The 26,287-nt window shown below is 35.4% G+C and overlaps 1 protein-coding gene across 1 annotated transcript in view; it reads left to right on the plus strand.

Moving 5' to 3' along the window:
- The window catches only part of AKAP6 (A-kinase anchoring protein 6), a 233,943-nt gene that overhangs the window by 28,346 nt on the left and 179,310 nt on the right, over positions 1-26,287 (plus strand). The window contains exons 2-4 of the mRNA XM_058162337.1: positions 4,473-4,724; positions 9,543-11,342; positions 17,038-17,160. Of these exons, the coding sequence (XP_058018320.1) occupies positions 4,473-4,724; positions 9,543-11,342; positions 17,038-17,160 (2,175 nt within the window). The remainder of the gene's footprint in view (positions 1-4,472; positions 4,725-9,542; positions 11,343-17,037; positions 17,161-26,287) is intronic.

A 26,287-nucleotide genomic window follows, 5' to 3' on the forward strand; every position in this document is an offset into this window, starting at 1 on the left:
AAGAATCTAATTAACTAAAGGTACCATGGTATATACAAATACTCCAAAACATATTCTATAGATCAAATTAGCTTAGGAAAGAAGATCAAAACACATTTCCCAAATAATATGCTATTATTTTTAATACAAAGATATTATATATAAATATTCCAAAAACAACTGAGGAGGAGAATTTGCAGTAAGTGAAGATGTCCAAGATTTAGTACTAGTCAGATACTAGTCAAAATAATCAATAGCCCATCTTTAACTGAGAATAGCAATTTTTGTTTCAAATAAATCATTTCAACTTGATTCAAACTTAAAATTGTATACTGAATTTTTAATTTTTTTCTATAAATACATGTTTCTATATATGCACATTTCATGCAAAATATAAAATATCATTGGGATTATACTCATTTTATTATTGTTATCTACCCCAAAGAATCTGGTTTAATGACTCTTAACTCTTAAAGCCAGAGAAATGACTTATATATCTTATTTACATTCAGTGTAATTTTTTGAGAAATATATCTCAAATAATTTGATACAAATACCTAAATAATTCATATATTCAATACATATGAAACATGATATTCATTAATATGTGTAAACAAGTCCTTATTGTTTCAAAACAATTAACATCCATTGTTTTTTATTTTTAATAGAAATATTAATTTTTTTTATTATTTTTTTTGTTTAAATTTATACCCCGCCCTTCTCCGAAGACTCAGGGCGGCTTACAGTGTATAAGGCAATAGTCTCATTCTATTTGTATATTTTTACAAAGTCAACTTATTGCCCCCCCAACAATCTGGGTCCTCATTTTACCTACCTTATAAAGGATGGAAGGCTGAGTCTATCTGTAGTCGTGGGCCATCTTTCTGGGATCTGCAGGTAGTAAGCAGATTCTTGCTGCTCATACAAATCCAGGTTATGATAAAAAAAAAACCAGGGCACATAAGTCAATCACAATATATCCTATTAATTCTTCTCAAGTAATACATTATTGTAGTTAGGAATGTTCAAAGGACATGTGCCAGATGAGTAAGGAAGTGTTTATTGAGGTGGCTCCATTTTTACTGATACCCCTTCACCTATTATTTATCTTTTTAGCTGCATTTTTATAATTTTTTTAAAAAACGTTTTTCATAACTGTTATTTGTGTACTGTTTTTTAACTTGTTTGTACTCCACCCAGAGTTAGTTGTTTTGTGAAATGGGTGACTATATAAATTTGAAAAATAAAAAAATAAAAAAAACAGCAACCAATTGAAGCTGTTAATGTCATTTTTAGTCTGTAGGCCTGATATTGGTGCAACCTGTATATAGAGACAAAGGAGTGGAATATTACCACTAATGGGAAATGATATTTCAGGACAGCCAAGTTGCTTATGAGCTAAACAGCAGCGTTATCTTCTAGAACTCGTCCATCTAGTCCCCAATAGCTTTCAGATATAGTTTCAAGACCTCCATAGAATTTGGAATTTAGCCTAGAGGGGTATTGAATGGTATTGAATACCATCACCATACTGCATTATCTCAACCCAAATCAATGGATGACTTATGCCAACAGAGTCATATCATGCACTGTACCTTGCAATGTACCATCTACTGTCATAGGCTTTATTGGTCTTCACTGTGATTTTCATCTGGAACCTCCCATTTAGATAGGAGATAAAATATGGGAAAACTGTGGTCTGTTCTTCCAAGCATCAAAGGCAGTCCTGGATCAATCAAAGGCAGATATGTAGTGTATCCCATAGGTCAAATTAAGAGATATAGTAAATGTATTATATTTAACCCGAAAGAATCTAATTAACTAAAGGTACCATGGTATATACAAATACTCCAAAACATATTCTATAGATCAAATTAGCTTAGGAAAGAAGATCAAAACACATTTCCCAAATAATATGCTATTATTTTTAATACAAAGATATTATATATAAATATTCCAAAAACAACTGAGGAGGAGAATTTGCAGTAAGTGAAGATGTCCAAGATTTAGTACTAATCAGATACTAGTCAAAATAATCAATAGCCCATCTTTAACTGAGAATAGCAATTTTTGTTTCAAATAAATCATTTCAACTTGATTCAAACTTAAAATTGTATACTGAATTTTTAATTTTTTTCTATAAATACATGTTTCTATATATGCACATTTCATGCAAAATATAAAATATCATTGGGATTATACTCATTTTATTATTGTTATCTACCCCAAAGAATCTGGTTTAATGACTCTTAACTCTTGAAGCCAGAGAAATGACTTATATATCTTATTTACATTCAGTGTAATTTTTTGAGAAATATATCTCAAATAATTTGATACAAATATCTAAATAATTCATATATTCAATACATATGAAACATGATATTCATTAATATGTGTAAACAAGTCCTTATTGTTTCAAAACAATTAACATCCATTGTTTTTTATTTTTAATAGAAATATTAATTTTTTTAATTATTTTTTTTGTTTACATTTATACCCCGCCCTTCTCCGAAGACTCAGGGCGGCTTACAGTGTATAAGGCAATAGTCTCATTCTATTTGTATATTTTTACAAAGTCAACTTATTGCCCCCCCAACAATCTGGGTCCTCATTTTACCTACCTTATAAAGGATGGAAGGCTGAGTCAACCTTGGGCCGGGCTCGAACCTGCAGTAATTGCAGGCTTTGTGTTCTTAATAACAGGCCTTACCAGCCTGAGCTAAACCGGCCCATTTGGTAGTATACACATAAATGACCTATGTAACATTCCTGTTGGTCAGCTGAAAAGTTAAGGTACACACCTCAATTAAAAAAACAAAGATGTTCACAAATGTAAAGTAGAACAGTGATGCTTTATAAGTTCTTGAATATGACACATGATGCAAATATGGCTTGTATGGGATGCAGGATTTACCTAGAGGGAGGATGTAGGAGGCATTTGATCTTTGGATGGAGGATCAGAGCCAGAAGAGAAGTTCATTGAACAGAAATATAATTAGTTCTTAACATACAATCTAAAAACATTATATTCTGTCACTGTTAATGAACTACTTAGATATCTTGGCAGGACATGTTCCTCAGGATTATCATTCTAGTTCAGTGGTTCTCAACCTTTATAGTGCTGCGACCCCTTTAATACAATTCCCCACGATGTGGCGACCCCTTTAATACAATTCCCCACGATGTGGCAACACCAACCATAAAATTATTTTCGTTTTGAATTTATCACGCCTGAAGCCATATTGGCTAGCGATCTGAACTGCTTGCAATTGTCTTGAGGACGGAGGCATTAAAGTGGAGACTCCTCCCCTATTAAGTTTATCACGCCTGAAGCCAGATTAGGCTAGCGATTGGGAGTGATTGCAGCAGGCTTGAGAGGGAGACATCAGAGCAAAGATTTCTCTCTTTTTTAATTCATCGCGCCTGAAGCCGAATTTGGCTAGCAATTTGAAGAGCCTGCAGCTGGCTTGTGGCATCAACCATTGGAGCGCGATTCTTTGACTCGCAAGTATACTTCCCATATTTCCGATGGTCTTAGGCGACCCCTGGCAAATCGTCATTCGACCTCCAACGGGGTCCCGACCCACAGGTTGAGAACCACTGTTCTAGTTATTATAATTATGCTATTTTGATATTATTATGACTGTATGATTGTAACTTTGTTGTTTGTATTATTACGATTTATACTGATTGTTTCCTAGTATGATTTGATTGATTATTTGTACCCTATGACTATCATTAAGTATTGTACCTTATGATTCTTGATGAATGTATCTTTTCTTTTTATGTACACTGAGAGCATATGCACCAAAGACAAATTCCTTGTGTGTCCAATCACACTTGGCCAATAAAGAATTCTAATCTAACCTAATTTAATTATTAGCTGTTGTGTTACAGAGCTCAAACTCAGCAGTCAACCTTTAGCATTGGATGTCAAAAAGTCAGAGTTGGAAGTAATCAAAATAAGTTTATATCAGCATCATATAAGCTTTCTTATATATGCTGTTTTCTCTAAGAAAGAATACCAATTTTTGAAAAAAAAAAACCAGTATTATTTACTAAAGGATTATAATTATATTTACAGTGCTAAAAACATCTTTCACTGCTATTAGAATCAACATTAACATAACAATCTATGTACACATTTTAAAAGAGACCATATACTATTTCCAGGTTTTCAGGAAAGATCACAGCATTTAAAACATAGTGTGCTTAGAATTCAGATATTGATTGAACAAATGCTAGTTATTATTACCAGTACAATCTTCAAAAAAGTGCAAAAGATATAAATTTCTCTGAAGATCATAAGATATAAAAAATGAGCCTTTGATCTCATGTGCATATTTAGTTACTATCAGTGTGTGTGTGTGTGTGTGTGTGTACTTGTATGCACAAACTTTATGCCTTTTATATAGTGAATGAATGAATGAATGAATGAATGAATGAATTTTGAAATAATTGTGGGTAATATTTTCTTTTTTCTCTTGTTGCAGGACATATGTGAAGATATCTCTGATCATGTTGAACAAATCCATGCTCTTCTAGAGACTGAATTTTCCCTGAAACTTCTGTCTTACTCAGTCAACGTAATTGTTGATATCCACACAGTACAGTTTCTTTGGCATCAGCTTCGAGTTTCTGTCCTGGTTCTGAGAGAGAGAATTCTTCAGGGACTGCAAGATGCCAATGGAAATTACACAAGGCAAACTGATATTTTGCAAGCTTTTACAGAAGAAACAAAAGAGGTATGGCAAGTAAATATAAGAAATTCCGTTTTGAATTCTAAATCCTAGAATTGTTTGCCTACTTTATCCTTATTAAGGCAAGTAAATCAATTTGCAGCAGAATCTGCTGGGTTTAGGCCAGTTGAGATAATTCCAGTATCAGTCCGTTTTAGTAAAGCAAAAAAACTGACACTATAGTTCTTCCTTTAGAGTGACTGATCCAGCTGAAACGAAATGTATTTTCTTTGAGGTGGCTGTTTCAGAGATAACTGTAGAGCTAAAAGCAAAAAGCTATTGTAATCTTAAACGGTAAAGATAGCTAAGTGCATTGCTTATTCCCTACGATTAACACAGAGGTAGATACATCAATCATAATGATTCCCTTAATGGAAGTGTACAGGTTCACATTAACAATACTGTTAAGGGAATGTATTAACCCACAAGTAATATTTTCCCCATGATTACACAAATATGCACACATTCATTATAGGCAAGATTTTCTTGAAACTTGAACAACCTCTGTCATAAATCTCATTTAAATTGTAATTTATTCAAAAGTGGAATATCTTTCACATACATTCTTGCATACCAGTCCTATGGATAATTTTGGAGTATTTAGATTCTGCCCTATTTCACTGCTGCTATAAACTTTTTTCCCACCAAAAAGTAAGCTTTGAGCCATTCCTAGGGATCACATTGTCATGTATGAATCACACACACACACACACACACACACACACACACACTCCTTTTCTTCCTAGGCCATCTTATGTCAGTATGTTTTCAAAATAATATCCCTACCAAGAACATAGGGAAAAAGACAAACATTGTAATGATGGCTTGAAAAGGATTATAATAGACCTTTAAAAAAAATGCAGATGAAGTCAACCAAAATAATAACTCAATAACAACAACAACAACAACAACTCAAATATCTCTATGAGGAAAGGCTGTAATGTTCAGGTCTCTTTAACTTGGAAAAAAAGTCAGTTCAAGAGGAAAATAGATTGAGGTGTATAAAATAAGAAAGAATAAAGTTTTCTCTCTCTCTGGAAGCACTGGGGTAAAATGTTCCAAATATTGATTGGGTGAAGATTTAAAATAGATAAAAGGAAGCAGATCTTCACATAAAGCACAATCCATTTGCAGAATTAATCGCCCCTTGGTATGATGATAGCTGCTAACTTGGATATGTGTACAAATGTCAGATTTATCTAAGGCTATTTGATGTGAAGACTTTATACTTCCTCCAGACTGGAAGGAGTACACAGGGGAATAACTGCAGAAGACAGGTATCTCATTTTTCTGCTAGCAAGCACTCAGTTTCATTTGGTTGGTCATTATGAGAAACAATACAGGATTAATGTGGACCTTACCCTAACATATCATAGCTTCTTATGTTCTTAATTCTTGAGATTATATATTAACTGATGAGTTCGTACTTTCTTGAACACACAATACTTATCTAACTGATCACTACAAATTATAAACACTTAAATCGTATTTAAATGGACTTCTAAGCTGTTCCATCAAAGACCTATGCACGACAGTTTCTTAAAATATTGAGCACTGCTGTAGAAATGTTTGGGAATTAATTCACTAAATATAATATCTTTCACTTTTTCCTGCTCTGGCTCTGACAGATCAATATTCTACAGGGACTGTAAGATGACAATGCAACTAATGCCAGTGCTTCATGATGGCTTCATAATGTCACCTTCATGTTAACGTCTGTCAATTAACTGAAGAGATAAACATCGGCAGAACCATCTAATGCTCCATTAGCCTAACATAGCAAGAGATTTAGACTTTTTCATAGTATGGAATACTATGGATACTAGGATCTTCTAATTGAACAGTATTAAGTCCTTTATTAACTTCAAAGTTGATTCCTGAACAGAATACTGAATTTAATCTGAATTCAAATCCAGTTTTCAGGCAAAAACTCATTTCTAGATGTGTTAGATACTTCATTTACTCACAGCAATTGAGATCCTGCTATTTAGAAATAAAATACAAATTGTCAGCATTGAAGATCTGCACAAACCTAAATTTTGGTTTCACAAACACTCCCTTGATTTAAGTTATAAATGTATACATAACTTTACAAACGAATTTATCAGAACTGTTGGTTTGGTTCTTTTTCTTCCTATCAACTACAGTTTAAGTAACAGAAGCTTGATAAAGATGATAAAAATATAAATCACTTCACAGTTTTTTCAGAAGCAGATTAGAAGAGAGTGGTTGGTTCTGAAACTGAGTCCATTCCTCTCCCACCTGCATTTCCTGTTGGTATCTGCCTCTGACCCACCATTTCTTTAGATCTAATTTTGATTGAAATTCCAGTTCACTGTTGTAAATAAATGAGTTCTACAACCATAGTTTCAGAGAAAGAAACTTTGACTTACATTATCAAATGAATGACTAAATGACTAAAATTTGATCTTACATTCCAAAGCTATTCTCCAAGCACTATTAGATATTTTTATTTTTGTGCATAAAAGAAATTTATCAGTACTTTGCACCCAATCCCCAAATGTTAAAACACGGGTCAATCTCCTGCCTGCTCTATGCATTTGCCTTTTAAATCTTTCATAACATTCCTGAGGGTGACACTCCCTTTCCCCCCGGTGTCTTGGGAGCAGTAAATGTCACATTTAGAGACACACTGTAAATATGAATTCCAGTGGTCAGTGGAATTAATTAAAAATGCCTTTGTGTTGCACCAAGGGCTCTTATCATGCTGCAGTTTCCCTATCTTAACGTGATCGCAAACATCACATATTCATTTTTAAATGCTACACGATTGAGGGTGTGTCATACCACTTTCCTTTCATTTATCATTCATTTACAACACACATTAAACTGATCCACTTTTAAAAACAATCAGTCCTCATTATCTGTGGCTTACAAGTATGTTTGACCCTTCAGCCAATAATGTTTCAGTCTGTTTTGTCAGTAGCTATTTCAGCCAACCATTATTTATTCCTTATGTGGAATAGAATTTCCCAGCAAACCTGTTGAGAGTAAGATGCCACAAACTCATATGGAAGAACTGTTCCCCCTTAAGAAACAGCACGATGCAATATTCTTAAAATGACCAAAATGAAGTGCTACTTTGGAGATGGAACAGGGGTAAATCTTCCTCATAAGGAAGGGAGGAATTTATTGGAACAGATTTCTTCTGTCCATGAAGCAGGAGATTAAAAAATGCAAACAAGTTTTTAGGGAAATACTAAACAGACAGACAGAGAGACCAATAGAGACAGATCTTTACACACACACACACACAAATACAAACACACTCAAACTCACATGACAGACAGACAGACACAGACAGACATGGTTCAAAAATAATCACACTGTTGAGGAGAGTGCTGCTTAGAAAGAAAATAAGTGTTTGGGACTATTTTTCAACAAATAGTTACATACTTTGGCTCTGAATTTGTTTTGTGTTCCTGTGTCAAATATTAGAAATAGTTTCCATAGTTCTGCTGTAGGGGATAAATACTAGAATCAGGAAAGCTTGTTCCTTGCTCACTTCACAGGGCTACAAGCAGGGCAAAAACAGGTCAGGAAAGTGTTACAGGATCCAAGTCATGGCATGTATCAGGAGAACAACTATTTGACTCTCAACATTGATGCTCTTTGCAGTATAAGAAAGAAAAGCAAAAACAAGTTGGAAATACAGTATAATATTGCTCTCCAATATTGCTCCAGAAACATATTTTAACCTGGGAAATTTTGATGTGAAAATGTAGGGGATACAACATTTCCCTCCAACTTTCTTCCACATTTCTATCGTAAGGTATTTTATATGTCTGCCTCTGCTAAAACTTTAAAAAAAGAGACACATTTGTTTAATAATTGTAATATCCTAGTATGCCTTTGATTTAAACAAGAATTATGAACTATCCTAAAAATTATACAAATCTACTATGGCAATTACACAATAATATAATTTAACATAAATAATGGCAGGTGATTGTTATAATTCCAAATCTATTTTTATGAAATTTTATAGAAGTGTTTGAATATTTGTATTGCTTTAATCACAGTCTTTAAAAATTTAAACTGCCCATAAAAGAATATTAGATTAAAGTTAAAACATTATTTATCCTCAAGTATTAGACATTTTTTAAAAAAATATTTATTTAAAAATTAAAGGGCGATTCAAGAATTCTCCCAGTTTTAAGCTCATGTTCCTCTCCTGAAGAAAGGATAAAAAACAGAAAATAGAAGCTTATCTTTTTGCTTAATTAAGTGGCAACTGAATAATACAAAATGAGATTCTTTTTTAAAGACTATGAAATAAATCAAAACATTATAATATTCCATATATACAAGTAAAGAAATATTCTGACTATCTGAAGCTGTAAGGATATACAACTAACCCAGGTTACATATTGAGTTCCGAACAAATTAATTATTATTTCGGATTCCTTGCATGATAGTAATAAATAAGAATAATATAATAAAATGCCATCAGGGACTGACTTTAATGCATATAGCTCCATTAAACATTGGTTCATGAACTTTTTGCCATTTGCATTCCATTCAATGTTATCCAGGCATAGCACATCACTTTTACACCAATTATTTAAAGCTGCCAACAACTGGACAATTTCTTCCATTATTGCATTGTTCATTATTTAATTAATGTTATTCATTTTCAGTGAAATCTATAAAGCAATGTGATAATTTTATGATCAGTTAATGTTCTGAAGATCAAGAGGACATCCTCCTCCACTGTTCCCATTTCTGTATTTGCAAGGTTTAGCATTATAGATTTTAAAAATCATAAGCAAAACTCTTTTTCCTCTTTTGATTTTGTTACAGGACCGTCTTGATTCTTTAACAGAAGTGGATGACTCAGGACAGCTAACTATCAAATGCTCTCAAAATTATTTATCCCTAGACTGTGGAATTACTGCCTTTGAACTGTCTGACTATAGCCCCAGTGAGGATTTGCTTGGTGGTCTTGGGGACATGACTTCCAGTCCAGCTAAAATAACATCCTTTGAGTCTTGGAGCTGTAGTGAAATGGACAAAGCCTTTCCAGAACTCACTAGAAATGTGGGATTACTGGCTGTAGCAACAGATTCAGGTGCTTCCAAATGCAATGAAGGTATTAATACAAAGGAAATCCACCTACCCTTGTCAATAGATCAGCTGCAGGGGGACAGCCAAAGTTGCAAAGAATCATCAACTATATCTACTGAACTTTCACTCACTCATCTTTTTGAGCACTTACCCTTTTGTAAAGTAGCTTCTGAGGATTCGGCTGTCTCGTTTGGCCACAAGAAAGTCTTAGAAACAATAAAACAGGAGCCAAATCCAGTGTCCTTCAGTGGTGTAAAAGCTAATCATCACCTTTACAGTGAAAATTCAACTCCCAAGAGATCGATTCAAGATGGTTTTGATTACAATGATAATTCACCCACACAGCCCACCTTACCCAAGAGGGGCTTGTTTCTCAAAGAAGACATATTTAAAACAGATACAATAGTCGATGATATAAAAAACCACTTCTCTTTGATTAAGACAGAAATCAGTAAGAGCACACCCTCACTGCTAGAGCCACCAGACCGATCCAAGCTTTGCCTAGCAGTACAAACAACGTACAATAATTGCCCTTCTGCCATAAGTCAGTCTTGCGATTGCTTACACAACATAAGTGAACTCAAGTTTGCAATTCAAAATCATTTCAAAGAAAAGTCCATGGCTTTAAGTAAGTCAAGTGACAATGCTAGAAGGCAGCAGCTGAGGTGCAAGAAGTCACATGACATTCCTGAGGAGGTGGCGTCCTGCAGGATTTCTGAAATGGTATCCAATACTACACCAACCAATCAGATGAACAAAAGAGGAATTCTGGCTATACAAAATGGAATTTCTTCTGGCAGCATGCACTCCATAGAAGGAACAGAAAGTGATACAACATCAACCTCTTCTGAACCTTACAAGCAAGAAGAATTGAATGGCCAGTCTTGCAGTGAAAGAGAACCATCTGCTTCACCCACTCATAGCCAAGTCAGCAGCTTTTCAGCTGGATCAGATCCTGCTGTATCTCCCTTCCCTCTTCTTCAAAGAAACAAGACTGAAAAAACCTACTCATCTTCACTCAATAATGCCAGCACAGAAAATAAAATAGGTGATGCCTGGTATGTCTCTGATGAATACTTGGCTCTTCCATCACATCTCAAACAGACAGAAGTATTAGCTTTGAAATTAGAAAATTTGACAAAATTGCTTCCACAGAAATCTCCAGGAGAAACTATTCAAAACATCGATGACTGGGAACTATCTGAAATGAATTCAGATTCAGAGCTTTACCCAACCTATCAGGTCAAAAAGAAGCACAAAAGGTTAGGTAGAATTTCACCAAGCTCTTCAAGTGACATCATATCCTCAGTAGGAGACAGCATTGAATCGGGTCCTCTTAGTGATATCCTTTCTGACGAAGAACTTTGCACATCTAGCTTGAAAAGGTACCTAGAAGAGAGGCCAAGAAAGTCATCAGTATGTCAGGCGTCTGATAAAAATGAAATAACTCTCACAAATAAATCAGCTTTAATACAGCAGCTGATGGAAGATATACAACACCAAGAGAATAATGAAATTGTATGGAAAAAAATGGAGGTAAGTAGGAAATTGATGAAGTGGATAGACCTTTGTCTTCTTATCAATATAAGAATTTGCAAAATACACTGATGCAAGCAATATACTCCTTGAAATGTTAAAGCAGTCATATCATCCAAAAGATTTGACATGACTGTTTTGAAGGCTTTCCCATATGTGTGCATAACTGCTTCACTTTGCTGATGGAATCAGAAGTGTTACTTAGTTATATACGCATAAACACACAGTTGGGGAAAGACTTTTAAAACAAGTGTGTCAAATCCTTCGATATACTCTTCAGCTTTAATGCTTTGAAAAGGGTTTCTTATACCAACCTGCTTCGCAAAACATCTCTTTTAAAAGTTTGATACTGCCCTAATGTTCATGAGTTGAGCAGTAAAGTGAGGTCAATGGGGTATGAGAGATGAATGATATTTTTTTGTATTACGTTCATATGTCCATTCCATCACTTTTCTGCACCAGTGTTCAAGAGGGGGCTTTCTGGTGGGAATAGAATCCATTTTGAAAAATCAATCAATGTGTCTTTTTATATGTATTTTTATAATTGCTTTAAATATGTTATATGCATTGTGGTATATTTTTAAAGATAAAACTGTACTGCAGAATTTGAAGAAATACAGAATAGGAAGAATAGCTTATATTGCTATGCACATCACCACGGGGAAAGCAAATTAGGTCAGTTTACTTCCATGTGAAGCCAGATTACAACTTTGAACATTCATAATAGCATGGGTAAGAACCAAACATAAGACTAAACTGAAACCTGGCAAAATGTTGTTTCCATGAATGTGGGCCTGATGTCAAGGATTTGTGCAGCTGCTGAGGAATACTAGGCTGCTGATTGTTTATTTATAAAATAACATATATCCTTTTTATTCTAGTGCAGTTATTCAGTGAAAATAGCAATAGATTTTTTTATTTTTTATTTATTTGTCGAGTACGTATTAGATAATATATATAAGTATAAGCATGAATTGAATACAATACAATGCAATGTATTGCAATACATTGTAACAATGTATATTACAATACATTACAATGCAATACAATGCAATACAATTTTATTCAATGAATGAATGAATGAAATGAATACAGTTAAAGGGAACATTAAGACAGGGGCAGTAGGCACGCTGGTGCTCTTATGCACATCCCTTACAGACCTCTTAGGAATGGGATGAGGTCAATAGTAGCCAGTCTAAGGTTAAAATTTTGGGGGTTTGGGGATGAGACCACAAAGTCTGGTAGTGCATTCCAGGCATTGACCACTCTGTTGCTGAAGTCATATTTTCTGCAATCGAGATTGGAGCGGTTCACTTTAAGTTTGTAATGTGTTTATAAGTATAAACATAAGAAATGAGTATGAATGGGAACAGTAGGACAGGGATGGTAGGCACGTTGGTGCGCTTATGCACGCCCCCTTACGTGGGGTGGGGATGGGTGAGATCCACGGTAGACTTGATACCTGAGCTGGGCACTCAAAGGAGGGGGCACAGTCAAAACTGGGGAATCCTCAACAGTGGAGAAGAGACTTGGAATCCTTAATCCCCCTCCTATTAGGTCAGTTCCCATCAACAGCTTTTAATGTACCTAACAAAATGCCAGAGCTCCTTTTATACGAACTTAAATGGTACTCAGTGGTAACAGAGTGGCATATATAGAATTCACTCTGCTTCCAAGTGCACCTAAACATACAAAGACCAACGGAATATGAGCAGGCATGTGAGCAGAAAAATCACCTCACATGGAGCTACAACATGGAGCTTCACATACAACAGTCCAGGCTTGGTGTGATGATCTGCTTTCTGACCATTTATTTGGATTGTTATAAGTATGTTTGCATTGATTATCTTTTCCTGAAATGGAGTATGCATTACTGCTTGGGGTTTTTTGTTTGTTCATTTGTTTCTGTTATTTCTATTTTAACCTGAATATTGGAGTTGCTCCAGTAGTTGAGGCAGTATACAAGATTCACAATACATAAACAAACTGCACAGACGAAGACACACTGTGTTCATAGCACTGCTTTTAAAAATGCTTGAAAGAATTCCAAAAGAGAAGGCTCTGCAGGTTTTCTCTATCTTGTTCACATTTTTTTTAAAAAAAATAATAATTTAATTAACCTGCACCGAGAGTCCCGCAAAGAAAAATGTAATGTCTCCAGCATATTTATGCTAAAAATGACTACAGATTCTATTGAGCTCCTATAACTTTTATTTAAAAAATGAACATGAGTTACAGGTGCATCCCAACATTTCCTTCAGTTGGGTGCCCACCTTTTCTTAATGGGGGCCCTAAATAGGCTAGCTCCTGCAAGGAAGGAATTGGGAAAGGGCTGGATGTAGAAAAATCGCAGCTTTGTAATTGGTTGTTGTAAATGGTCAACCATGTAACTAGCCATCTGCTAAATCATTAGATCTCCCCACTAGAAATTTTGTAAGAGTGCCAACAATATAAGCTTAAAATTCCAAACGTGCTCATGGATGCAGAAAGTCTGGATAGTATTTCTATAAAGGCAGATAGTAATGAATAGATATTTCCAGTATTTGCCATAGGTTGGCATTTCATAATGGCTAGAAGGCTATGACTAAGATTAAATAGTTTTTTAAAATCTCATGATGACTTTGCTATTTTGTGGTTATTCCTCCAGATGGTGCTGTTTACTTAGACAATGACACTTTGGACCTGACAATGTTGCACCCTCTGATAATGATTTTCAATATCGGGGCTTTTAGCATTCAAAATAATGTTCATTTTCTACAGTTGTTTTCTTTTGAACAGTTTCCATAAAATTTTATAGATGTCATCAGAAAAGTAGTGGGTTTTTTTTTTTAAGATTTAATTTTTTAATTGGAAAATGGACTTTATTCCAATCACAGGTATATCCATAGTAATAGTTTATTATACTTTCATCTAGTTCCGAATTTATTGTTACACTTCAGGGTTGTTCACCACATAAATACCTTTATATGTGATAAGAACATTATGGTCTCTACTGACAGTACAGTATATTTTAATAAATGTACAGGGGGAATGATTCTAGTATATAATAAATGATTCTAGCTTACCAGTTTTCTGTGTTAGTGTTTTACTTCATTATTTCAGCTTTTTAATATTAAATGTTATAAAATTACCGTATATACTCGAATATAAGCCGATCCGAGTATAAGCCGAGGTCCCCAATTTTACCCCAAAAACTGGAGTAAACTGGGGACTCGAGTATAAGCCGAGGGTGGGAAATGAGGCACCTACCGGTTGGGGAAACCCTCCCTCCCTCAGCTGAGAAGGCTGGCGGCTCCCCCGCCCCGCCCTCTCACTGCACCGGCAGGGCTTCCGTCCGGTAAAATGTGAAAAAAAGAAAAAAAAAAACTCGAGTATAAGCCGTATAGACCCGAGTATAAGCCGAGGGGAAGTTTTTCAGCACAAAAAACGTGCTGAAAAACTCGGCTTATACTCGAGTATATACGGTATATCTTTTATATATGTTAAAAATATAGGTTCCAAATTATAGATTGTTTATTAATAGGTCATGGGATGTTTATATATTCAAATAATATATATTTATTCTGAATAGGATTTCATTTTCATTATCTACACTATTCTCCCCTTATGATCACATACATGGAGAATAAATGATACTATACATCTTGCAAAGTTTTAGCTTCTGTATCTATAACTAGATAGGGATTTGTGCAAAAGCTTCTGTACATTGCATGGTTCTAGCATATGTTCAGTAACTGTGCAGCACATAAGTTAGAGAGAGCAATTATTTTAACAGGAAGGAAGGAAGGAAGGAAGGAAGGAAGGAAGGAAGGAAGGAAGGAAGGAAGGAAGGAAGGAAGGAAGTTTAAACCTACCCCATATAGAGAAAGAAGGAAGGATCAATGACTAGTCTCACTATATGAAGTTTATTCAACTAGCATATCTTTCAGGCAGTGCAACCAAATGTGATTTTTGTCAGAAACAAGAAGTTGGAACAACCCCCAAATGGGAGTTCTCCAGCTGTCTATTTCTGAATTTTTTAAAATCCTTCCAGCATTTCACAAGAGGCTTTGTAAAATGTGGACAGAAAAATATATAAGAAATAAAGTTTCCTCTCCTTGTCTATAATGGCTCCAACTCTGATTGGCTACAGGAAATTTTCATCTAGTAAAAATAAATAAATAAAAAAGAGCTGCAGCTTATTATTAATATGTGTCGAGATGCATTTTTTCCCCTTTGGGTATGCTTAGAATACCATGATAGCCTCACGTTTTGGATTAGGACCATTATCTCACATTTCTTACTAAAGTAATAGCACAAAATTCATCACCAATTCCAACTACATTATAAAACCTTTATTTTGTGTCTCTGTGTATATCTACTCAAGAGTTCCTGTCTCAGGCTTGCTACCCCTTTCTTTCAAAAATCTGCACCCATGAGAGCTCAAATGACTTATAACATAAATAAATCAACATAAATATATGAAATCAAAATAAATTACGGAAGGTTGGAGAGTCATTTCAGTTTCTGAAGTAAACTGAATGTATTAGAATTCCATAGTCGTAATCCTCCAAAAGTTTCAGGATTATGGGAAATGATCCAACACATTTGGAGAACTTGTGCTATTAGAGAGGCTGGTCTATTCAGTTTGCTAGTGCTTACAGTTTACAAATAAATAAATAAAGCTGCGAAACAAGTTTCGTTAGGAATGATCATGTTGCACCCTGAGCAGAACCTCTTCTACACCTACCTAGTCAGGAATCTGTTGGCAGATACGGTACAGTACTGCAGATGATCATCCATTTGTGAGAGAAGATGCAATAATCTAGTCCCAAACCATTTAGACTTTATGCTTTCTGACACATTGCAATTTTAACAAGTGAACTGGAAGCCAGAGCAATGTAAACAAAATGGCAGCAATGTTGTGAGATGCAAATATTGATTGCATGGTAATAAATTATCTTGATATTTATTATTTTTAGTTAATTCTATAGCGTGGTAAGTCAGCTGTTACTTTTCAATTCTGCATTTTCTATTCATATATTATAATTACTTTTAGTAAGGGCCATGGTGGCTCAGGCTGTAAGATAGCCTGTTATTAAAACACAGCAGCCTGCAATTACTGCAGGCTCGAATCCCACCAGGCCCAAGGTTGACTCAGCCTTCCATCCTTTATAAGGTAGGTAAAATGAGGACCCAGATTGTTGGGGGGGCAATAAGTTGACTTTGTAAATATACAAATAGAATGAGACTATTGCCTCACTGTAAGTTGCCCTGAGTCTTCGGAGAAGGGCGGGATATAAATGTAAATAAATTAAAAAAAAGAAGTTGTAATTATGAGGAAAAATCTTTACAAAACGGATTGTAAAACCTTGAGGGTCAAAATATATCATAAAAATAGGCTTCCTTGTTTTCTAACTCTTGATATATATCTCTCTCTCCCTCTCCCCTTATAAAAACATATGTAAAATTGCCTCTAATGAAATAGGGTTTTCTATGGTTATGACAAGAAATCTATAACCTATAATTTATGTTCATTGCTGCCCTAAATTTTCTCAATGTATGCTAGGCCCAATTCCTTTTCTCCCATCCATCCTCATCATCACATTGTTTTCGTTTTTACAACTACTTAATGGATGTAGAGCTGTATTATAACTGCATTACTTATTTACAATGTTTTTTAACAACTGACTTTTCTTGATTTCTCTTTTTTAAGGGGTTTGTAAGCAAGTTGGATGAATTCATTCAATGGTTAAATGAAGCCATGGAAACCACAGAAAACTGGACTCCTCCAAAGTCCGAGACGGATAGTCTTAAACTCTACCTGGAAACACACTTGGTAGGAGAAATTTATATTGTTACCAAAATGAGTAATAAAAAGTAGTTTCTTTACTGCTATTATCATGACCTTCATTATCTATTATATATAGTTTGGGCTTTCCAGAAATACATAATGTAAGTGTATGAATTAAAAAGTCAGCCAATTCATGAATGGGGAAAATGGTAGAATCCCCTTTGGAGGTTTTAAATGTAAACAGAGTAGAACAAATGCTAAAACAGGGTTAAGAAGCCCCTAAAATAATAAATAAAAGAAATTCTTACATATTCTTCATATTCTTACAAATAAATATAGTTTTTATATTTCAATAAGTCATTTAGGCGAAATGGGAGGTATAGAAATTTAATAAATAAATTGTAAACAAGAAGTTTATAGTAGTAATGAAGTCCTTTTTGCATTTTCAATTGTGCTGTCAAATCATTTAAATATTTTTATATTGTACATTTTTATTTATTTATTTAGGAAATTTATAAAGCCACCTACTCACTAACAGTGACTTTAGGCATTATAATATGAACTTTATAATATTACCTCATTACCCCAAAATCTAAATAATGCTGGAAGAAATATAATAATTATATTTACATCTTCCTCCTCCTTTAATGACCCCATTATCCCTTGCGGGGTGGAGTCTGGGCAACTGAATGGAACTGACCGTTACTGGCCAGATGCCAGTGGTGGGTTGCTCCTGGTTTGGTCCGGTTCTATAGAACCGGTAGTAAAACCGGTGGGAGGCTTCGCCCATCCACCATGTCATCATTTATTTATTTATTTATTTATTTATTTATTTATCGTATTTATATACCTCTCTATCTCCCTAGGGACTCAGGGCGGTTCACAGGCAGATAAAAAAGTACAAATAAATACAGAATAAAATAACAATTAAAAAACTTATTCTACACAGCCAAATAATTAAAAAAGCAATATAAATAATAAAACCCATTAAAACAATATAAATTTAAAATCTAGTCCAGTCTTGCACAGATGAACAAATATGTTTTAAGCTCGCGGCGGAAGGTTCGGAGATCCGGAAGTTGGCGAAGTCCTGGGGGGAGTTTGTTCCAGAGGGTGGGAGCCCCCACAGAGAAGGCCCTTCCCCTGGGTGTCGCCAAACGACACTGTCTAGCAGACGGCACCCTGAGGAGTCCCTCTCTGTGAGAGCGCACGGGTCGGTGAGAGGTATTCGGTAGCAGCAGGCGGTCCTGTAAATAGCCCGGCCCTATGTCAGATCATGGGTGATCTGCACAAAGCTTCTGCGCATGTGCAGAAGCAAGAACATGCGCTCCCATTGCGAACCGGTAGTAAAGGTAGATAAAGTAAATAGATAGTAAATAGATAGGTAGTAAAGGTAAATAGAACCCACCTCTGCCAGATGCCCTTCCTGTTGCCAATGCGGAGGTTTTTTTCTTGGTGTGCCCAGAGAGAGAAATGTCTGCCTCAAACTCGTAGTCTCCTGATTGTGAGGTGAGGCGCCACCTCTAGGCCACCACACCACTCATAATTATATTTGCATGAAAATATAATTAAAAGTGCATGAAGAAATTTGGAATCCATTGACAAAAACAATAAGAGGAATAGGTCGATGGATGGACAGATAGATGTAGACAGATAGATAGATAGATGTAGACAGACAGATGGCTATTGATAAAGAGTAGAGATCCAAATTCGAGTTCCAGATAATGGTGGTACATTAGTTTTCAGTATCAGATGTTCCATGCTCAAAGCAAATAATTTTTGTTGCCTACCACGCTATATGTTAAGGGAATTAAGCTGCAATCCTATTCTCCTTCAAATCAGAAAGGTTTACCTTTCAATAGACATGCTACACAATTGCACACTTTAGGATAGAATTCAATTAGACATGATTCTCAGTGGGCACATATATGATTACATTGCAAAATTTTAACGTAGTGTCTTGTTTGTAGTTGAAAGATAGAGCTAGTCAATGCTTTATATTAATTATAATGTCATCTTTTCAATTGATATTGTTTTGGCAGAAACTCTAATCTCTATTTAAGCAGAAGTCTATGAAATTAAATTCCCATGAAGTGCAGTGTCAAAATTATCCTGATAGAGTATTTGAAGGAGCAGGTGCCTGAACTCATTAAGTGAGACACATGACAAAGCTCTTCATAGTGAGTCTTGGATAGATCCTCACATAAAACATTTGGCTGAACTCGTGCTGCTGCTGCAAAAAAAATCTTTTGTATGTGGCTGCACTAGTTTTTCTTCTGTGAACAAAGAGAAGGGACTTCATGGACTTTGTTCAACATTAGATTGGAAGAGACTCATTACAATAGTAGGATATGCCTATGCTTGCATAATAAAAATGATATATTGTGTATGTGCCTTTACCACTGATATTAAATGTATATGTAATATTAGTGCTTTCAGTGGTGTCTACCATGGCCTTGTTTGTGGATCATACTGGAAAGATCAAAGGTTAATTAATCCATCAGCTATTCTCATAGTGGCCAACAAGATACCATCAGGAAGCATACAAGCAGGTTATGACTGTAAGAGTATCTTCTGGCTTTATGATCTCCAGTAGTTGTTATCCAGAAGAATATTACCTCAGATACTGAAAATAATATGAAGATTAGTTTTATTCCCCATGATAATTCTTTTGTGCAGCTGTCCAAGCTAGTAAGCATCACTGTATCTTCTCACAATGAATTCCTTTCCTTTATCTTCTGAATGCCTGCTATTCAGGTTGTGTGGATTACTCCATTTTAGAGAGAAAAACCGGTTCGTATCCACTTTCACCAGTCTTATTTTTATGTGTCAAGCGTTTTCACCTTCTTATTTTATCCTTCAATGTAACATTTCTTATAGAGTTGTTCCAATTTTATAACTATTTAGTTTGCTCTTTTTCATATCTTTCCCACCTCTACAATATCTTTTTCAAACCACAGAACTGAAGCTGAACACAGCACTCAAAATTATAAATCATATACCGTATTTTTTGGACTATAAGACGCAATCCCCCCCAAAAGTGGGTGGAAATGCCTATGTGTCTTATAAAGTGAATGTTGCTGAAGCCCCACCTACCCATCAGCCCCCATCCTTCGGCCTCTGCCTCCCAGCAATTTGCCTCCTTGCAGCAAACAGCAAATAGCCTGGTCAGCTTCAGCACTGCCTGATTTAGGATGAGCAACTGATTGGCGGTTGGATCTGTCTCCCAGAATACCACCAATCAACTGTTCCAGGCTGTGGGGATCGCCGCCGTCTATCGGCACTGCTGCTGACCAGATTGCTGTTTGCTGCAAGGAGGCAAATTGCTGGGAGGTAGAGGCAGATTTTTTTTTCTTGTTTTCCTCCCCAAAGGTAGGTGCTTCTTATAGTCTGGAGTGTCTGATAGTCAAAAAAATACAGTTAATTCACACAAAATAGGGCATTATACAGTTTATATATTTAATTCCTTTCTCACAGCAACTGAACACTGAGTCACCATTTTTTTGACATATTTAGCATAATGCCAAGAATCTTTTCATGGCCATTTGTTATCTATTCAGATATCATGATTTGAGTTTTTTTTCTTTCTAAATCATTTAATTAAGTTACATAAAGGCAGTTTCCTCCGGTTTAGTGAGATTCTTTTGAAGTTTTTCCTTTTTTAAAATCCTGGAACAATTCGGAATTACATAATCTTAGCCATTGCACTGCCAGTCTAACACCATGTCATTTTAAAGAAATTTAAAAGCTTTGGTAGAAATAGTGTATGTAACCCAGGAGAATTCTACAGTTTTATGTTAAACCACTAGGGTGCCTTGCTCAGCAGTGAAACATAATTACAGGTCTGCTCATTGGCATGAAAATGACTACTTCTCATTTTTTAAGGACAGGAACACAGGGCAGGGCCCTCAGTGCACCCCAAACATGGTGGGAAGGCAACCCCCACTCATTTTTTTGTTTTTTGTTTTGCTATACATCAGAGCAGGTATTTTCCAAACTCCACCACCAGAAGTAGACTTGCGCAGATTGCATGCTGCACTTTATTTCATTATAAATAAATTTCCCCATTCTTATTAGTTCAGTGGTAGTCAACCTGGTCCCTACTGCCCACTAGTTGGCGTTCCAGCTTTCATGGTGGGTTGTAGGGGTTTTGTCCGATACTGAAGCACTTTCCTTTTTTTTAAATTTAATTGACTTTAAAAAAAAATTCATAGCATTATTTAAAAACATTTTCATTAGGTTTTCATAAAATTCCCCGTGACAATTTAAATTTCTGAAAATATACTATTTGTATCGCCCGCGCATAAGTTTAGTTCATGTTACGTAAGTGAAACTAAATGGCGCTATAGTGCGACCACAAACAAAAGAGCCTCATCCCAGAATAGCTCACACATCTCGCCCCCCCACACCACCCAGCTGTAACAGACAAGCAGAGCTGGAAGCTGGCGCCCCCCCCACAAATCTACTTTATAAATCACCCTTACTGTGGAACTGGTGGGCAGTTAGAAAATTTTACTACTAACAGAGATACAAAAATGGGTGGTAGGTATAAAAAGATTGACTACCGCTGTATTAGTTAATGTTCTGGGGTAGGGCCTGCCTCCCCTTTGCTATCACTGATCAGCATCTCCTATAACCATTTTGTCTTGGACTGCTGGCCTGACTGTGCTCTTCAAAATGTAAAACTTTTTATACAAAACAAAATTTTTGTATAAAAAAAAACCACGGCTGGACTCTAGACTAAAATCAGAGAGGACTGGTCAAAGAGCAGACGTTTTGTTTCCTTTTAATTTAATTGACTTTTTAAAAAAATTTTTATAGCATTATTTAAAAACATTTTCATTAGGTTTTCATAAAATTCCCTGTGACAATTTAAATTTCTGAAAATATATTATTTGTATCACCCGCACATAAGTTTAGTTCATGTTACGTAAGTGAAACTAAATGGTGCTATAGTGCGACCACAAACAAAAGAGCCTCGTCCCAGAATAGCTCTCACATCTCCCCCCACACCACCCAGCTGTAACAGACAAGCAGAGCTGGAAGCTGGCGCCCCCCCCACAAATCTACTTTATAAATCACCCTTACTGTGGAACTGGTGGGCAGTTAGAAAATTTTACTACTAACAGAGATACAAAAATGGGTGGTAGGTATAAAAAGATTGACTACCGCTGTATTAGTTAATGTTCTGGGGTAGGGCCTGCCTCCCCTTTGCTATCACTGATCAGCATCTCCTATAACCATTTTGTCTTGGACTGCTGGCCTGACTGTGCTCTTCAAAATGTAAAACTTTTTATACAAAACAAAATTTTTGTATAAAAAAAAACCACGGCTGGACTCTAGACTAAAATCAGAGAGGACTGGTCAAAGAGCAGACGTTTTGTTTCCTTTTCGAAAACTACCCTACCAATGTAGCAGTGGAAAGATTAAATGACCTTTCAGTTCAGAGGATGACTGTGAAACTCCCAAATAGTGAAACTCCCAAATGCTGGGTAAAAATTGACAAGAATTCCATGAATTTTTCCTTTGGATTCAAATGACAACAAGAAAGGTAAAACTATCTACTGTTTTATATAAGATTGGCAAATCCAAATCCAAAAGAAGATGATGACTCACAGACAAGGGCTATAACTGGAAACTATATGTCCATAGAAAGACCCATTCATACAAGGAATATAATTTTTTTTATTTGAATTTATATCCCGCCCTTCTCCGAAGACTCAGGGCGACTTACATTGTGTTAAGCAATAGTCTTCATCCATTTGTATATTATATACAAAGTCAACTTTTTATTGCCCCAACAATCTGGGTCCTCATTTTACCTACCTTATAAAGGATGGAAGGCTGAGTCAACCTTGGGCCTGGTGGGACTTGAATTGCAGTAATTGCAAGCAGCTGTGTTAATAACAGACTGTCTTAGTCTGCTGAGCCACCAGAGGCCCTTCTTGGTGCTCCCCTCGCCCAATTGGTACTGCCCTCCCCCAATTGGTACTCCCCTCCCCCAATATAGCTAAGAGTGGAAAAGAACCAGAAGAATCTACAACCAGGTTCAATGGTAACTCTATGTGACCAGTATCATTGCCAAAACTAAGAAATGGATCGAAAGCTAAACAGGAATATCTTTAGTCAGCTTCATTCTCAGCTAGTTCATCAGAGGAAACAATTAGCTTATCACTGCTACATGGATGCACCCATTGAAGATGTACAGCAAAGGCAATCACGTCTATCTTTAGCAATGTGTTCTATTAAATTGCTGGGGTTGGATATTCCAATAATTTATTGGACATTTGGGTCATCTTTTAAAAGCTGATAATACATGGGAAACCATGCACCTGTCCTCCACAGAACCTCATCCTTAATGCCCTGGTGACTATTGCCTTTGTTTTGTAATACTGAAAGAAGTTACAATGGCAATAGAAAATTTACAACAGCAGTTTAAAATGACGTAATAGTTTAGTCCTTATGAAAGGTGATTGTTATCTTTGGACCAACTATAAGGATGTAAGAAGAACTATGCTGTGGAGGACAAATGATTTAATTATTTTGTTCCAGAGTGGTGAACCAGTTGTATAAAGTAAGGCCAGAAGGAGAATTGCTATACATTAGCCATTCAGCTGATGTTCCCTAAATACTAACACTGTTCAGTCTGGATAGATTTCTCTGGAAAGTGATAAACTCAGCTTTGATGACTAAAGAAGAAAAGGACACATACCTGACCGAAAATAATATAGCAAACAGCTACCATCTATTTTGCTCTTGTTTGCTGTGACACTTGCAGGTTGTGAAAATAGTTTCCCCCTTAAGACCGATGTGTTATTGGTTAATCTATTGCTAGATTTTGCTATATGTGCTTTGCAGCAAATTAGAATGAATTTTGTGCAACTGTAAAATTGCAAATCAAGCCCCAGAGTTTTGGCCCATCTTTATTCATCATATTTTATTTCTTCAGTCAACATTATTACTGGTTAATAGGTGCACCTGTAAATCAAGCTGCATTGTGTACTTGATATGTTATGTTAAGTGAATCTTTTCTAGGGCAGCAAGTCTATTTTTTCTAATGAAGAAGAATATCTCATCTTTCCCAATTTTCCTATCAAACACATCTACATCATCTTGAGGCAGCATCACATCCAGCTGCATCAATGCTCTGCTTCAATTATATGAAATTACCCAAACTCCTCTGGGGTCCTTTAGGTTTTCTTTGCTATATGAGGCGCCTTCATGTACATCTCTTGTGAAGTGCATGATTACAAACTATTCAACACAAGCCTGTTTTAAGTAAACAGTAAATTAAATATTGTCAGAGCTTGTTCAAGCTTGCATCTATGAAAGGAAGTCTCAAAAAAAAAAAGATTTCACGGAAAGTAACGCTTTAAGAAAAGTAGCTGCGCAAAGACTCTAGGCTTTTCCCTTATTTGGGAATGCTTGATCTAATTTATATTTTTGGCTTGGGATAATTTTCATCGAGGTTTCAGCTTGATTTGCTTAATAGTATTAAAGTTATTTAAATATATTACATAAGTTGATTTATAAAAGCAAAAAGCTTAAATTCCTAAAATAGAGAAAATCATTATTTCATTCTGTGTGAGAAATTCAGTACTACAAAATACAAACATAGTACTGCACATATTTAAGGAATAGCTTTTATTTTATTTTTATTTTTATTTATTTTATTTATTTTGTCACAACAATATATATAAGCATCACATAAAAAGATTATATAGTATATAAACATATATATGAGGTAATATTAGGAAGTATAAGCATAAGAAGAAAAAAAGAAACAAGCAAACAATAGGACAGGAACGGTAGGCACGTTTGTGCTCTTATGCACGCCCCTAGGAATGGGGTGAGGTCAATAGTAGAAAGTTTTGGATATATATTTTTAAAGAAAATCTCTATTTGTTTAACTCCTAAGAACTATTAAAAGTAGGATATATAGTACAGCTCTTTTGTTATTCTTATGCATCAAACAGTAGAAAAACTAATTTCCTCTTTAGAATAGAATAGAATAGAATAGAATAGAATAGAATAGAATAGAATAGAATAGAATAGAATAGAATTTTTTATTGGCCAAGTGTGATTTGACACACAAGGAATTTGTCTTGGTGCATATGCTCTCAGTGTACATAAAAGAAAAGATACCTTCATCAAGGTACAACACTTACAACACTTAATGATAGTCATAGGCTATAAATAAGCAATCAGGAAACAATATCAATATAAATTGTAAGGATACAAGCAACAAAGTTACAGTCATACATCATAAGTGGAAGGAGATGGGTGATGGGAACAATGAGAAGATTAATAGTAGTGCAGATTTAGTAAATAGTATTACAGTGTTGAAGGAATTATTTGTTTAGCAGAGTGATGGCATTCAGGAAAAAACTTCTGTTATATGTTTCCTTTCATCTATTAGTTTCTTCAGTTGAGCTAAGGGAAAATATATGGCGTATGTAAGAATACATAAAATATTTATTAATAAACTTCCATAAAATGAAGCTCTGCAAAGAAAGTCCTCCTCACCTTCCAGCATGGTAGACTTGTGTTGAACAGAGATAGATATCCTCTAATATTTCATTTAACTGAGCAATGCTGTGACAAACAACTTGAAACTTATTGGGCAGTTGATTCCAATGTCTATAATACATCAAGTCATTTTTTGGGATTAAGCTATATGAAAATGACCTTTCTGAATGTAGCTTCTCTCTTGTATGTTCATGTCATTTTACATGGAAGCATTTTAATGGCTATGCCTTAAACCATTACAAAAGAAAACTGAGATGGTGTAGGGTTTCCAGCCTGGGCAGGTGGTTGGACTAGAAGGCCTCCAAGGTCCCTTCCAACTCTGATGTTATGTTATGTTATGTTAAATATGATTTATTTATGCAAGCATTCATGTTACGATGATCTAAATTAAATCATAATGTGGTTTCTACAAAACACAAATTACCTGTAATGAAATTCTCATAAAATGCCACCAATGTGGTCATTTTCCATCACAAACTATTTTAACTATTCACTAAGTCATATCTAAATGTGGAGCTCATGGCACATCAACAACGGTAACAGTTTCATGCTGCATAATTTACTTAATCAATGTGGCAACTGAGAGCCAACCACCAGTATTGGTAATATTTGCAATTTATAACTGGTGTCCTGGTGAATACAT

Source organism: Ahaetulla prasina, chromosome 1 (genome assembly GCF_028640845.1).
Source record: "Ahaetulla prasina isolate Xishuangbanna chromosome 1, ASM2864084v1, whole genome shotgun sequence".
Taxonomy (NCBI): Eukaryota; Metazoa; Chordata; class Lepidosauria; order Squamata; family Colubridae; genus Ahaetulla; species Ahaetulla prasina.